This window comes from Pinus tabuliformis, chromosome X (genome assembly GCF_031772625.1).
Source record: "Pinus tabuliformis cultivar Carrire ecotype Pingquan chromosome X, CPIR1, whole genome shotgun sequence".
NCBI classification, from domain to species: domain Eukaryota; kingdom Viridiplantae; phylum Streptophyta; class Pinopsida; order Pinales; family Pinaceae; genus Pinus; species Pinus tabuliformis.
Window position 1 is genome coordinate 1145794590 of NC_142308.1, and position 17458 is coordinate 1145812047.

General features: G+C 37.2%; 1 protein-coding gene across 1 annotated transcript in view; it reads left to right on the forward strand.

Annotated features, from left to right (window-relative positions):
- The window catches only part of LOC149143929 (uncharacterized), a 221145-nt gene that overhangs the window by 79228 nt on the left and 124459 nt on the right, over positions 1-17458 (forward strand). The window contains exons 10-14 of the mRNA XM_089451980.1: positions 4279-4453; positions 4590-4700; positions 4795-4873; positions 4975-5118; positions 5319-5447. Coding sequence (XP_089308106.1) covers positions 4279-4453; positions 4590-4700; positions 4795-4873; positions 4975-5118; positions 5319-5447 — 638 coding nt within the window. The remainder of the gene's footprint in view (positions 1-4278; positions 4454-4589; positions 4701-4794; positions 4874-4974; positions 5119-5318; positions 5448-17458) is intronic.

Below are 17458 nucleotides of genomic sequence, written 5' to 3' on the forward strand. Positions count from 1 at the left end.
AATCCCCCAACAAAGTCCATGGAAACACTTTCCCAAGGACGGGAAGGAACTGGTAGTGGAGTGTACAAGCCTAGTTTTCTATTGTTGGGCTTACTTTTAGCACACATGGTACACTCTCTTACATATCTAGAAACTGTTTCATGCATTCTTGGCCAATAGCAGTATCTTTGCAGCTGTGCAACTGTTTCAGTGTACAAGCCTAGTTTTCTATTGTTGGGCTTACTTTTAGCACACATGGTACACCCTCTTACATATCTAGAAACTGTTTCATGCATTCTTGGCCAATAGCAGTATCTTTGCAGCTGTGCAACTGTTTTACTTACACCAAAATGACCTGATATCAGAGAAGTATGTGCTTCCCTAATTATGTTGACTCTTTCAGTTTGTGGAATGCATAGCTTTCCCAAATGATACAAGAGTTGGTCTTTAACATAGTAATCCAATTCTTCTACCTTTTTGCCATTACTTAAAGCTGCATATACATCTTTAAAGTCTATATCTTGAGCATATTGTTCAATGTAGCTTTCATGCATGACTGAGTTATGCTTAAGTATAGTAGATGCATTTATGATTGGTCTGGACAACATATCTGCAACTTTATTGTGTATGCCCTTTTTATATCTGATGACTAAATGGAACTGCTGTAGGAAACCCATCCACCTATAGTGTCTTGATTGCTGCAATTTAGTTTGTGAGTGCAAATACTGAAGTGGCTGATGATCAGTATGTATAATTGTTTCTTTGCCCATTAAGTAATGTTTCCACTTTTTCACACTCTGGACTAATGCATACAATTCTTTATCATATGTAGGATAATTAACTGCTACAGAATTAAAAGTCTTAGAACGGTAGCATATGGGTTTACCATGTCGCATCAACACTGCTCCCATGGCATAGTCACTGGCATCGATTTCGATCTGAAATGGTTGTTGAAGATTTGGCAATGCTAGTACTGGTGCTGTACTAATTTTTTCTTTCAAGGTGTTGAAGCCTTTCTGCTGTTTGCGTCCCCACTGAAACACCTTGTTTAATCCTGTTAAAGCATGTAAGGGAGCTGCAATAAAGGAAAAGTTAGCAATAAACTTTCTCCAATATTATGCTGCTCCTAGGAAGCTTCTAACCTCTGTAGCAGATTTGGGTCTAGGCTAGTTTACAATGACTGCAACCTTAGAGGGATCTATATTCAATTCACCACCCCCTACAATATGACCCAAATAATTCAAAGATGTTTTACCAAATTCACATTTTGATAATTTAACATAGAGATTTTCTTTCTTCAAAACATCTAGAGTCTGCTTTACATGCTTCAAATGTTCTTCCCATGTTTTACTGAAAACAAGAATGTCATCCAAATATAAAATTACAAAATCATCAATAAAAGGCCTGAGTACATCATTCATAACTCTCATGAAAGTGGCAGGAGCATTAGTTAAGCCAAAAGGCATAACTAGCCATTCATACAACCCTTGCTTTGTTTTGAAAGCAGTCTTCCATGCATCTTGCTCTGCTACTCTGACCTGATGGTAACCACTATGCAAGTCCAACTTGGAAAAGTAAACAACTTCTTTTAGCTGATCCAATAGATCATCAATGCGAGGAAGGGGATAACGATTCTTGATCGTTATTTTATTCAGTGCTCTGTAATCAATGCACATCCTCCACGAACCATCTTTCTTCCTCACCAACACGATTGGAGATCCGCATGGTGATGTGCTTGGTCTTATGAACCCTTTCTCGAGCAGCTCTTGTACCTGTTTCTTGATCTCTGCATTCTCTAAAGCGAATAACCTATACATTCTGATGTTAGGAAATGGAGCATCTTGCTGCAAATTAATATCATGTACAATTTTCCTTTTGGGTGGCAAGCCTTTAGGTTCTTGAAATAGGATGTCATATTCTAAAACAACTTTTTCTAAATCAGCTTGCTGTTTAGCATTTCAACCTTCAAATACATTGGTTTTCTCAGGTTCCTTTTTCTTTACAACCATTAGTAAAAATTGCTTGCATGAATTTACAAGTCTTTTCATCTGCCTTGAGTTTATGAGAGTATAATTATTGTTGAGTTTATGAGCTCTTATAATATATTCGATTCCATCTTTAACGAGTTGATACTTATTTTCAGCTCTATAGAAAATGGCTTTTCTATCATACAAGTAAGGACTTCCTAAAACAATTCCACATATATCCAAAGGAACGATATCTAACTCAACCTCATCTACAAATGCTAACCCAAAAGAAAACCTAAGTTTACATTGTCTAGTCACTTGTAGCTTTGCTTTATCACATACCCAACCTAATGGATATGGCTTCTTGTGAGGTGTGGTTAGTAATCCCAGCTTCTTTACAATTGCTTCAGAAATTAAGTTTACTTGTGAGCCACTATCAAACAAAGTATCAATCTTTTGATGCTTGGAAATAACTCTAATATGAAAAAGCTCATGTCTTTTCCTCTCATTTTCTTCACTATCAATAGTTTGTGCAGAATTACTAGTAGATGCTTTAGAATTTTTACCTTTTATACCTGTGGCTGCGATTGTTGTTTCATCACTTGAGTTTGACCCCGAATCTTTCTGTATAGCAGCAACAATCTTCTTCTTCTTGCCACGAACTTCTTGGGATTCAGCTTCGGATGCAAAGACCAACAATGCTCATCATCATGTCCATCCTTCTTGCAGTGAGTGCATGAAGGTTTGGCCTTTTGTACAACGTTTGCCTTCCTCTCTTTCGATTTCTGCTTCCTCTTCTCCTTGTTCTTGCTTGCAGTGGGTTTTGATGATCCCCCAATCTCTGGGTTCACATTCTTGCCTCTAGCCTCTAGATGGGTAGCCTGAATAGATACCTCATTTATGTTAGTAGGGTTAAACATGAGAATGGTGTGCCTCAAATAGCTGTGTAGACCACCTATATACTTCAACAAAGTTTCAGGTGAGTCTAAAGAAATGCTTAGAATCAAAATTCATTAGATATTGTATTCAATATTTTTCTATATTTTAATAAAATCATTTCTTTGATTAAAATTGTAAAGAATCTAAACTGATAATAATAACAATTGAAAAGAAATACTGATTCACCCCCTCTCAGTATTTCCAACGGTATGGTGGGAGATCGTTGTCAACCCCCAAAAGGCCTTAGCGCCCTTTTAATTTTTGTATAAATATGGGTTATGAGATAAAGTGCAGAATCCTTTGGTATAGGAAGTTGAAAGTTGAAACACATTTTGAAATGTTAATAAGGTTGGTGCAGATTTTAGACATACACATTTGCATCTTACAAACCCATTGAAGCTCAAGATTGATGTCTCTTAACACGCTATTCATTTTCTTGATTAGACTTTAAAGAAACTTACATTCAAAAATCTTGGAAAAGGGATTCTAATGTTTAGCCACAATCCTTACTTTTTGCCAATTGTAAAATAGTTAGTTTGATTTGTTGTTTTTAATATATTTTCTATACCTTGTATGCAAGTGTTATTTATTTATGCTCTGTATGGTTGCCAAATAGTCTTTTCTTTTTGAGACTGGGTGGGTTAGTCTTCTGTAGCAATCTTTTTCATCATATGCTTTCAGCTTAAAAAGCAATTTCAGATTCACGTGCTTATGTAATGTGAATTGTTCTGTTAGGATGTTTCTGTTTTGATATCCCCTTTGAGCCATATTTCCAACTGGCAATGGAACTTTTACCTGTAAAATTTATGTAACTGACTGGAAGAAGATAATGCTTCTCTAGATATCATTCTTTCTTTGTCTAATCATAGCTTGTTTAGAGTTAAGAATGGGTATTCTTTTATAAGGATCTTTTGCATCATTATTAGGGTATGCTTTCAGCTGAAAAAGCAATTTCAGGTGCATGTGTTTATGCGATAAGAATTATTGGCTGTTAGGATTCTTTTTTGATATGCCCTTTGCAGGCAATGAAGCTGCTGCTTGTAAATTTATGTGACTTATTGGATTAATATAATGCTTCTCTTTCACTAATTGTAGCATGTTTGGAGTTAAGAATGCATGTCCTTTTGTAAGAATCTTTTGCATGAGAGTATGCTTTTAGCTGAAAAAATAATTTCAGGTTATGTTATGTGAATTATTGGCTGTTAGGATGTTTCTTTTTTGATATGCCCTTTGAGCCATATGTCCAACAGGCAATGCAGCTGCTACCTGTAAAATTTATGGAGCTGACTGGGATTAGATAATGCTTCTCTGTATATCATTATCTGATTCTCTTATTATAGTGTGTTTGGATTTAAGAAGGGGTGCTGATTGCTGGTTGCTTTTTATTGTACAGAATCATTCCAGTGGATAAAGATCATATGAAGGCACCAAATATATGCATGGACAAGGAACACTCGAGAGTCTATGAAAAACAAGTTGAATTATTACTCTCCAAGTGCTTGGGTGATAGGGCATGTCTTGTTCGAGTTCTTCATAGAAGCATACCTGAAAATTGGCATATAGATGAGGTTTGTGCTGTTTGTCAGCTATACTGTTCAGTGCATGAGATTGCTCAGCTGCATTGCCTGCCTTTTCCTATTAGTGATAACTTCGGTTAAAATTTTCATCCTATCTTTCTGCAATCCTCTTTGGAACAATCTGCAGGGACTTGCATGTTTAGGAAAAGTTCCCCTTCTTGTTGGCATATTGATAAGTGATTTTGAGAAAGCTTTTCGAATGATTGATGTGGGTCCAAGCGCAGACAACAAAATTGAGGTATTCATATACGTATTAAAGGTTTATTGCTTCTGCCTTATGATTCATTAGTTTAATTGAACCCATGTAATAGCCTGTTAGTGTTATGGAACAGTCTGCCAAGTTCAGAAGCTTTTGGGGAGAAAAATCTGAATTGCGTCGGTTCAAGGATGGAATAATTGCAGAAACAGCAGGTACTTTCTGCCTTGGTTAGGACAGTTTTTAGCAGATTAATGCAAACTGTTGCATTTCATAAAAGTAAAATTGGAGTACTGTTGCTTTGTTTTGTGGACAGTATGGGAATGTGAATACTGGGAGAAACATTTAATAATAAAGAAGATAATGGAATACACTCTCTGTCGACATCTGTCTTTATCCTCCCAAGATATTTCTATTGTTGGAGATCAGTTGGATTTTACATTATTACAGGGAGGCAAAGGTAGGTTCTTTTTACATTTCTTGGTCAATCTCTTATGAGTCCTTCTGTAATACGATCTTTTCAAGATTCTTTGTGCTACAGAATAGCAACAGCAAAAAGATGTCATAAAGATCATCGTATGATTTATTTATTGCCATGCTTATTCTCATGGATATATTTTTTGTTTGCTATTCTTAAGTATTGTATGACATAATTTGTAGCTCCTACTTCTGCAGACCCAATTGCTTCCACTCCAACTTTGCTGGATGCATTAGATGTTCTATCCAAATGCCTGCGGGGTGTGGAGGACTTGCCATTGCGAATCTCTAGTGTTCAGCCACTAGATTCAGGTCAAAGCGTGATGTTATTATTTATTTATGTTTACTTGAATGACTATTGCCTCCTTATTCTGCTTGAAGTTTATTTATTAAATGGTCGAGAAAATCATATATATAAAATGTTTCACTTTCTGATCCACTAGGTTGATGGCAATTCTCAGCCTTATGTGGTCAAAATTCTGTTCATATTTGCAGCATTTGGATGGTTTATTTTTGTCTTATTTGGTTTTTGAAGCAGCATATGGATTCTCCTAATTTTGTGCCTTCCTGGGCTTGACGACATATGTTTAGTTCTTGGTTTCAATATTTGCATCCAAGTAATTGTGTTGCATAAATTGAATGTTCTGCCTTGGAAGTGAGGAAAACAGATGTTATGTGAAATTAAAGGAGAACAAAACTAAATCATATAAATGTGCTGTTACAGCAAAATCTAGCACCTCACTGCAAACCCTCTCTAAGTGACCTAGATAATAAGCAACAATGGAAGTTTCACAACTATCACCTTAGCAACTACTCCCCTCATTGTAGTGAAGGATATATATCCAACACAAGGGAGGCTTCCGTAGTAGATCTTAGGGATCAAATCGCTCAATCAAACCAAGTTAAGAGCTCCTTGAAGGTTCTAAACACTTAAATGGGTTAGGGAATTAGGGCTTAGGGTTCTAGGACATGCCATTGCAAATCTCTAGTGTTCAGCCACTAGATTCAGGTCAGAGTGTGAGGCTGTTATTTCTTTATGTTTACTTGAATGACTATTCCCTCCTTATTCTTCTTGAAGTTTATTTATTAAATGGTCGAGACAATCATATATGTAAAATGTTTCACTTTCTAATTCACTAGGTTGATGGCAATTCTCAGCCTTATGTGGTTGAAATTCTGTTCATATTTGCAGCATTTGGATGGTTTACTTTTGTCCTGTTTGGTTTTTGAAGGAGCACATGGATTCTCCTAATTTTGTGCCTTCCTGGGCTTGACAACATATGTTTAGTTTTTGGTTTCAATATTTGCATCTTAGTAATTGTATCACATAATTTGAATGTTCAACATAGGAAGTAAGGAGAACAGATTTTACGTGAAATTAAAGAAGAATGACAAAACTAAATTATATAAATGTGCTGTTACAGCAAAATCTAGCACCTTACTGCAAATCCTCTCTAAGTGACCTAGATAATAAGCAACAATGGAAGTTTCACAACTATCACCTTAGCAACTACTCCCCTCATTGTAGGGAAGGATATATATCCAACACAAGGGAGGCTTCCCTAGTAGATCTTAGGGATCAAATCGCTCAATCAAACCAAGTTAAGAGCCCCTTGAAGGTTCTAAACACTTAAATGGGTTAGGGAATTAGGGCTTAGGGTTTTAGGACTTGCCATTGCAAATCTCTGGTGTTCAGCCACTAGATTCAGGTCAAAATGTGAGGCTATTATTTCTTTATGTTTACTTGAATGACTGTTCCCTCCTTATTCTTCTTGAAGTTTATTTATTAAATGGTCGAGACAATCATATATGTAAAATGTTTTACTTTCTAATTCACTAGGTTGATCACAATTCTCAGCCTTATGTGGTTCAAATTCTGTTCATATTTGTAGCATTTGGATGGTTTACCTTTGTCCTGTTTGGTTTTTGAAGGAGCACATGGATTTTCCTAATTTTGTGCCTTCTTGGGCTTGACGACATATGTTTAGTTTTTGGTTTCAATATTTGCATCTTAGTAATTGTATCACATAATTTGAATGTTTAATGTAGGAAGTAAGGAGAACAGATTTTACATGAAATTAAAGAAGAATGACAAAACTAAGTTATATAAATGTCCCATTACGGCAAAATCTAGCACCTTAGTGCAAAGCCTCACTAAGTGACCTAGATAATAAGCAACAATGGAAGTTTCACCACTATCACCTTAGCAAGTACTCCCGTCGTTTTAGTGAAGGATATGTATCCAACACAAGGGAGGCTTCCTTAGTAGATCTTAGGGATCAAATGGCTCAATCAAATTAAGTAGCTCTTCTAGAGGCTTAGGCTAACCAACAAAGGCTCAAATAAAGCCTTTAAACACAACCAAGAAATTGCACTTTGCTGGAGTAAAAAAGCATGTAAAATCAGAAATTGTGGTAATAGACTAGTTTATAGCAGCAACAAATTTAACCCCAGAAACTATGATAGTAAAGTGAAAAATGAGGGCTAAAAATATGAGGAAACAAAAGAATTAATTACAACAATGTTCAACAGTTTAGAGGCACATACCAACAAATAAAACGCTAGACGTTAGCCCTAATTTATATTTGGAAAATATACATAAAATGACACTTTTGATTTTCCCTTATATTCCATACAAATTCTAACCATAGGATATTAACATCTAAGTCAATTAATGCTGAAAATATATGATTTTGCTCTAACTAAACCCTAATTTACCCTGGAACAAAAAGAAAAATGTTTTTTAGCGAGTGAAATGATTGACACAAGAGATAAGACTAGTTTTTTTCTCAATCTAGGGTAATGGAGTGTAGGAGTAATTGAAATAAAAGAGATGGATGCGGGTTCAGACTTCAAAGCAACTAAGGGAGGCTAACTTGTGTATCCCTTAATCCTCTAACCTTAGCATCCTTCTACTTTCCTAGATAGATAAGGGAGGGAGCTAAACCTAGGTCACAAAATTATGGTGAATATTTAATAATTCCTATCTATTAACAATAAATAAGATTGGAAGAGAATAACTGACATTGAATAACACATATCATGAAAGTTCACCAATAATCTGTTGAAATTCAAGTGCAATCTAGAATTTCTAATCAAGATAATTACTTGTGACTGTTATATGTGATTTTCATTTAGCATTTGCTTCATTTAATTAGGTCATCAAACAATTATACAAATACAATGCACAAAAAGACAAGAAGGATCAGAAGTTAGGCCAGCTGCCAGGGAAAAGTCCACAAGGGGAAAGCCTAGTAATCCTTTCCTTATAGAATCTTAGGCAACAAGAGAAATCCAAGTCATATACAAACTGACCAATAGACTGATTACCCAAGTACCAAGTCAGCCCTCGAACTTTGACACAACTCTGTCAATAACTCTGATCACAAGCCAAGTCAGCCTTCCAAAATCTGCCACAACTCTGTCAGTAAGTCGAATCACAAGATGCCATATGTTGAAGAATGTAACTAGTGTCTGTCTTCAAAATTGTACTTGTCAAAAGAAAATTTATTATTAAAGAAAATGACTTATTAAAGCATGGGTTTCATGCTTGGGTCAATATTTTCTAGGTTTCGTCTTGAGTCATTTGACTCATTGCCATTTTTATTAGACCCTTCTTGGGCTTTTGTATCATGTAAACAAAATTATTTTTGACTCAAAAAGGTAATTTGTCACCTCCACACCAAGTCGGCCATGTTCCCAAGAAGTCGGCCTACATGAGGGCAATTCGACCCGGTAGAAAGACTATATAAGGAGAGGCTTCGACCTATTTCATTCACTCACTCAACAAGTTCGATCTACAAGACAAAGAAGCAAAAAAGAGAGCAAAGGAGTTGGAGAAGGACGAAGTTTGTTGGGAAACCCTATATCGAAGTTTTGGGCTATCTTAAACTCACATGTGCGAAGTTTTCTGGGCAATTGTTGGGGCCGAAAATTTGTGTCTATTGCAGGTCCGAATTTCTGAAGCTGGGGTCGAAGTTTTGCTACTGGGGGCCCGAAATTCTGGACTGAAGCTGCTGCTAGGAAGCCGTCACTTGGAGTGTTTTGTCAAGATAAGCTATTGTAGGGAAGGGTTGACTTGATGGTTGGAGGAGGTCTTTGTCTAGGTTTAAGAAGTCTAGAAGTGTCTCATCTTGAATTGAATCTACTGAAGGAAGAGTTTTTGGCTGGGTTTTCCGCTTATAGGGGTTTTGCCTTGGCTGTGCATCTACATCTTGTGTTTCTTGTTCTTGTGATCTTAATACACATATAATTTGGTAATTGCTTGATGAAAGATAAACTAATTAAGAAGTAAAAGAGGCCAACATAATTCACAAGTAATTATCAAGAAAGAGGAATGAAACCCTAAACCCTACTAGCATTGATTTCTCAACATGGTATTAGAGCTAAGGTCAAAGAAGGTTGGAGATCACTTTGTTGGCTTAAAAGAAAATGTTACTTCCTCTATGGCAAGTTACTTGAAGATGGGATTCAATATTATAAGAATTGCAGGAAGCTGGATTGGACGGATCATCTACAACTTATCTAAGAAAGTGAAAAGAAAAGGGTTCTTGGCTGCACTCATAGACACTCTTGATGATGGCAATGCATGGATCATTGATAGTGGAGCATCAAGACATGTGATGGGAGAAAGTGGACAACTTCATACTCTATCGAAGGAACCATCATCTCATGTAATGGAACTAGGGGACAACAACAGTTATGTAGTCAAGGGCCTAGGATCTACATCATTGAAGCTGGAAAATGGAGCAAAGCTACACCTCAACAATATAATCTATGTTCCAGGTTTGAAAAAGAATTTACTTTCAATTTCTTGTTTAGAAGATAAAGGAGATAGGGTTGCCTTTGTAGATGGTAAAGTTCTGGTTTGGGGAAAGAATTCAAGCATTGATAAGGCAAAAGTTATTGGAGTACATGAAGGAAGGCTATATAGAGTTATAACACCATCTCCTCAAGCCCTAGTTCACATGGAGATCAATCCTATCGAACTATGGCATAGAAGATATGGGCATATACATTACAAGATCATTCCCTCTCTTAATCAAATGGTAAATGGCATCCCCAACATCAAGGAAGATTGTGAAGGAGTATGTAAGGGATGTGCTTTGGGAAAGAATACAAGGAAGCCTTTTACAAGTAGTGATACAAGGTCTAAGGAAATATTAGACCTCATTCATTCCGATGTGTGTGGGCCTATGTCTAACAAATCTCTTGGAGACCATCTTTATTATGTGACCTTCATTGATGATCACTCTAGAAAGACATGGCTCTACCTTCTCAAGACAAAGGACGAAGTATTTGAAAAGTTTAAGGAGTTTAGATTTGAAGTGGAAACCTTAACCGAAAGAAAGATAAAGACTTTGAGATCCAACAATGGTGGGGAATACACTTCAAAAGAAATAGTTGCATATTGTAAAGAAGCAGGTATTAAGAGGGAGCTCATTGTTCCCTACAATCCTGAGCAAAATGGAGTTGCAGAAAGGAAAAATAGAACAATTGAAGAATGTATACGAACTATGATATTTGATCAAGATCTACCAAAGTTTCTATGGGGCGAAGCAACAATGACAACAATATATATACAAAATAGAAGTCCTCATAGAATCCTTGAGAATATGACACCTGAAGAAGCATTCATAGGAAAGAAGCCATGTGTGGACCATCTCTGAATCTTTGGGTGTCCCACATACATCCATGTTCCAAAGGACAAGCGAAAGAAATTAGATTCTACAAGCATTAAAGGAATATTCATTGGCTATAGTCTTTCTTCAAAAGCATATAGAATTTACATCAAGGAAGGAAGACAAATTGAAGCAGGAATGTTATATTCGATGAGAATCATGCCTACAAAAGATCCAAGGATATTCCAATCGATTCCGATGACGAAGATATACCACTATTTGAAGAAGAAGAGCATCATGATAAGACAACTACAAACCAAGAAGAAGAAGAAGAAGGACCAAGTGAGCCTATTCAACCTGTGATCATACCCGAAACAAGGAAGAGGCCAAATTGGTTAAAAGCTACTCTTGAAGATGTCGAAGGACATGGAGCTACTAAAGGAACTTTTAGAGAAAGAAAAAGACCAAAGAGATATTCAGGATATGCAACATATATGACAAAATTGATAGAAGTTGAACCAACTACATTTGAAGAACCCGCTCATCAACAAGAATGGAAAAAGGCGATGCAAGAAGAATATCAATCCATCATGAAGAATGGAGTCTGGGAAATTGTTCCTAGACCAAATGACAAATCAATTGTCACCTAAAAATGGATTTACAAAATGAAACATGTTGTTGATGGAAGTATAGACAAATAGAAAGCTAGATTCGTTGCAAGGGGTTTCTCTCAAAAGGAAGGTATAGAGTATGAAGAAATCCTTGCACCTACTGCAAGATATACTACTATAAGATCTTTGGTTTCGCTAGTTGCTACAATGGGATGGAATATCCATCAAATTGACGTAAAAACAACATTTCTGAATGGAACCATCGATGAAGAAGTATACATTGAACAACCAGAAGGCTTTGAAATAAATAGCATGGACACACATGTTTGTAGGCTTAAGAATGCCCAATATGGCTTGAAGCAAGCTCTTAGTGTTGAAGGAAATGTAACTAGGCTAGGTCTTCATAAATGTAATTTTTATATTTGTACTTATTCAAGAAAAGAGAAATTATTTTTGTATTATATGTCATTGAGTTTCTTGCTCATTGAAAATAGGTCAAACACATTTTGAAGTGCTTCTAGAGAGTCAAAGTCAAAATGTAATTATGATAAGACCCTTTGAGAGCATGTTACATCATGTATGACATCATACAAGGTCAATGGAACACCTCCAAGCATGGTCAAATCCTCTCCTAGCATCAACATGGTCTCCAAGCAGCAAACCGATGGGTAAAAATTGAATTATAGTGCAAACTATAAGTTGGCCTTAAAGACAGTCAAGTTGGCCTAAAGAGGAGGGACAAACCTCTATTTATAGAGGCTGTCCACTCCTCATTCAACGTGGAACTTCACTCTGAAATCTGCATACAAGAGGAGGGCTAAAAGGACGAAGACAAGGTAGAAAAAGGATAACGAGGACAACGAAGATAAGGAGACAGAACAACGAAGGTAAGGAGGTCATTTTTGAAGTAGGTACAACCACACATGCGAGGTCAAGGAAGGTTTGTCTGCGGCTATAACAACAGAAAGGTTCAGGTCATCATATCTCACTATTTTTGGGTGTGAATTAGGCCTACAAGGCCTCTCTCTCCAGCGAGGAAGAGAGGTAGAATAGACAAAGATAAGAGCACTGTCTTAAGGCTCTTGTCCACACGTGCAACAAGAAACACTTACAGATTAGACAACAGATGAAGGCATCATATTGAGAGACCTCATTTGGATGTAGAACAAGGCCTACAAGGTCTCCATGAACATCAAAGAAGGTCCTCCTTATACCGAAGTAGAGGAGCCTTAATGTTCTAGGGTTTCATAACTTAGAAGACAAAGTGTTGGAAGACAATGCCGGAAGATGTGCCGGAAGTGACAATGCAGAAAGAGGAAGGATTTGACTTATGCATCGAGGATATCCTAGTCAAGGGTCTAGGGTTTCGTAGTTGTTCAAATAAGAAGCTTCAATAAGAGAAAACTTACCAAGGGTTTTCCTCTCAAGAGTGGAGAGGGTTTGTCTCTGGGAGAGAGCCAAATTTTATGTTCTTGTTATTTTGTTTTGGTAGCAGTTTGATGAAGCACAGACATATGCACTAATAATAATAAGAAGAAGAATAAGCTAACAAGAAAATTAAAAAGACTTCATCACAACACTACTTTGCTCTAGATTCTCTAACACCTAGGGCATGGTATGCAAGAATAGATGCATACCTCTTAAGGATTGGGTTCTTCAAAAGTTTTGCAGATTCGAACCTCTACATCAAGGTAGTGAGAAATGAACCAATCATTATACTACTATATGTGGATGATTTGTTTATTACTGCTAGCAACCGAATTCCAAATGAAAGATTTGGGACTTATACATTATTACTTGGGTTTGGAAGTCTGGCACAAACCTGGAGAGATATATCTAGGTCAAGGTAAATACATAATCGAGATATTGCAGAGATTCAGTGTGATGGATTCCAAGCCTATGACCACTCCCATGATCACTCATCTCAAGAAGTTGAGAAGAAAAATACGTTGCTGCATGTGAAGTAGGCAAAGAAGCTGTATGGTTAAGGAAACTTTTGTCCGATTTGTTTGGAAAGCCTGTAGATCCTACGGTGATAAATTGTGATAATCAAAGCAGCATCAAGATGTCTGAAGATCCTGTATTCCATGCAAGGATGAAGCATATCAACAACAAGTACAACTACATTAGAAGCTTGGTGCAAGATGGGGTCGTAAACCTACAATATATTCCAACATATGACCAGGTAGCTGATGTGCTGACGAAGTCTCTTCCAAATAAAAAGTTTGAATGTTTTAGAAGCATGCTCAGATTGGTCGATATTACAAATTTAGTTGATAGGGAGAGATGAAGCATCTAATGGTGGATGCTTGGGAGGATATTTGGCCAGCCTATGTGTTGATGTCTTGATCTCGAAAAGGGAGGGTGGCATTGGTCTTGGAGCCCTGACCTTAGATACACACCTAGATCCCTGGGTTGATGGTTAGTGAGTAACCCTGATGGTACTTAGACTGATTGAAAGCTTTAGTCCATCTTAGTCCCACCCAGATAGATTACCCTAGTCAGAAATCTAGTCCGCAACACTGAGTGTGCTAGAACTCTTTGTAGTTCATGTCATTTTGAAACATTCCATGTACTTGTATATATATTGAATTATGAATACCTCTGTCAGGCCAGGGTAACTCCACAATGAACAGAAGAAAACTGAGATATTATTTCATTAGAGAACAATTGTTTATATACACAAAGGGGACGGAACAGTTCATCTTCTTGATGACTGTTCACGTTCCAGTTTACCCAACCGCCTTCGGATTAGGTGTGAACATTCCCCCCTTTAATCTGAAGGGATGTTGGTGAGTCCAAGCATCGTTCTGAATCTTTCAAGCTTTTCTCTTCCAAGCGCTTTGGTGAAGATGTCTGCAATTTGCTCATTTGTGGAACAATGACGGAGATGGATTGTTTTGGCCTCAACATGATGTCGGATCAGATGATATTTAGTATTGATGTGCTTAGTACGATCATGAAACTTTGGGTTCTTGGCCAACTTTATTGCAGAGGTGTTATCAATCATGAGTGGAGTTGATTGTACTTGTTTTACCTGCAAATCTTCAAGAATTTTCCTGAGCCACACAATTTCTTTCGTTGCTTCAGCTGCTGCCACGTATTCTGCTTCTGTTGTGGAATCTGCTGGAACTGATTGTTTGTGTGATCTCTAGGAGACAGCTCCTGATCCAAGACTCATAGCATATCCTGAAGTAGATACCCCAGTTTCTTTGTCTCCATCGAAGTCTGAATCAGAGTATCCAATCAAGCTGAAGTCGTCCACCTGTGTATACTTGATTCCAAGGTCTTGAGTTCCCTTCAAGTACCTTAGAATTCTTTTTGCAGCAGACCAATGTCCCTCACAAGGCTTTTGCATAAACCTGGAGAGGATTCCAACAGCAAATGAAATGTCTGGTCTGGTAGTAGTGAGGTAGATGAGACTTCCTACAAGCTGTCTATACTTTGTTGCATCCTCAAATTCCTTTCCTTCAATAGATGTGAGCTTCAAGTTTTGTTCCATTGGAGTAGAAAGAGGATTGCACTCTGTCATGCCAAATCTGTTTAACAAATCGCCAATGTATTTCGTTTGAGAAAGAAATATGGATTTTGGATGTTGGGTTACTTCAATGCCAAGATAGTAATGAACATAGCCCAAATCAGTCATTTCAAAACTTTTTCCTAATTCTTTCTTTATGGATGCAATATAGCTTTCATTGCTCTCTGTCATTAAAAGATCATCTACATATACCACAAGATATACAACTGTTTTGCCAACTTTCTTGACAAATAAAGTTGCATCATCAAGATCAAAATGTTTGAAGTTGAGTTTCAGAAGATGCTCAGTTAGTTTTTCATACCAGGCTCGTGGTGCTTGTTTGAGGCCATACAAGGACTTCACAAGTTTGCATACTTTGTGTTCATGTCCTTTCACAGCAAATCCTTCAGGCTGGGACATAAAAACATTCTCTTTTAGATCTCCATTCAAGAATGCAGTTTTTACATCCATTTGATGGACTTTCCAACCGTTTTGAGCAGCTAGTGCAAAGAGTGTCCGGATGGTGGCCCATTTTGCTGTGGGGGCAAAAGTTTCCTCATAATCGACCCCTTCTTTCTGTGCAAAACCTTTTGCCACAAGCCTAGATTTGTGCTTGTCAAGTGAGCCATCAGCTTTGTACTTGTTCTTGTAGACCCACTTGCAGCCAATTGGTTTGGTTCCAAATGGAGGATCAACCAGCTTCCAAGTGCCATTCTTTATGAGGGCATCATACTCCTTCTGCATCGCTTCTTTCCATTCATCATGAGAAGCAACTTCTTTTAAGGAAGTTGGTTCAAAATCTGTAGACAAGTTCAATTCACAATCATAAGTAACATCCATATCAACAGGTGAATTAGAGTTATCTACATCACCTCCATCTTGTTGGTTTGTATTTCTGGTTCTTGTTTTTCCAATTTCATGAGGATGAACACTTTCAAGTGTCTTTGTCAGCCACTTTGGGGGACCTTTTTGAGATGGTCCAGGCTGCTCTGTTGATTGAGTTGGGTCTGAATCAAGATTGAGTCTCCCAATTCTATCAATTACATCACTTAAAGCATCATCCGTTGTTGGAGTGTCATGCAGGGGAGATTGTTCTTCAGAAGAAGATTCCACATGTTGATCTAGTATAGGAATCCCCCCTTCAAGATGTGGAATCTGATTATCAAACTCTTGAAATGATTTCGGTTTTGTGAATCTATCCAAGCGATCAAGTTGCCGCTCAACAACACTGTCAGATTTGGATGATTCAAGAAAAATGACATCTCTAGATAAAACAAACTTTTTATTTACTTCATCATAGAGGCGGTATGCTTTAGATGTGTTTGAATACCCCAGGAAGATACACTTACGACTTCTATCACCAAGTTTGTTTCTATGTACCTTTGGTATTAAAGCATAACAGGTGGAACCAAAGATCCTGAGATGTTTTACCGAAGGAACATGTCCATACCACAATTCATAAGGAGTCTTGTTTCTTATAGCACTAGATGGACATCTATTCTTTATATATGCAGCACATAGAACAGCATCAGCCCAAAACATTGTCTTTACATTTTTGAACAAAAGCATGGATCGTACCATATTCAAGATTGTTCTATTCATTCTTTCTGCTACACCATTCTGTTGGGGATTATAAGGTACAGTTGTTTGATGTTTAATCCCATGTTGGCGAAGATAGTGTTCAAATTCATTTGATGTATATTCTTTTCCATTATCAGTGCGAATACACCCAATATGAGATTGTGCATCATTTTCAATCCACTTATGAAAATTCTTGAATGTTTGAAAAGCATCAGATTTGTTCTTCAATAAATAAACCCAACACATTCTGGTGTAATCATCAATAAATGTCATGATATATTTATTTCCATTTGCAGAAGAAACAGGCATTGGACCACATAAATCTGAATGAATGAGTTCAAGCTTCCTATGTGCTCTTGAATGTGAATCATGAAAAGACTGTCTGCTATGCTTTCCTAGAATGCAAGCATCACATTGCCTATGTTTTCTAGGAATGGTAGGCAAACCAGCAACACCGTTTTTCTTCAACAAGCGGAGACTATCATAGTTTAAATGTCCAAATCTAGCATGCCATAATAAACTTGACGGAAGTGTACCTTCTTCATGATGAGAAATATATGAGAAATGTTGTGCATGAGCAGAAGTTCCTTGCAGTTTAAGAAGTCTTTCTTCTTCTATACCCCTCATGACAAGTGAGTGGTCAGATGCCTTTCTTACCTCAAGCTTGCCATCAAACATATGAATGGAGTGACCTTGCTGGCGGATGTGGACCAGGGACAACAAGTTTCTCTTGAGCTGTGGGAGATATAGAACATGATCCAGAAGAAAGTCTGGAAGACCAGGCAGTTTAAGCCTGATTGTGCCAAGCCCTGATGGCTTGATTTTTGACTGATCTGCAAAGTATACTGCTCCATCAACATTGTCAGTGAAATCTTCAAAAAATTCTTTCCTATGAGTCATATGACAGGTTGCTCCTGAATCAAGCAACCAGTCATTTTTCGAAGAAGCAAGTGAAGCATTAAACAAATCTTCATTTACTCCAATGTTACATTG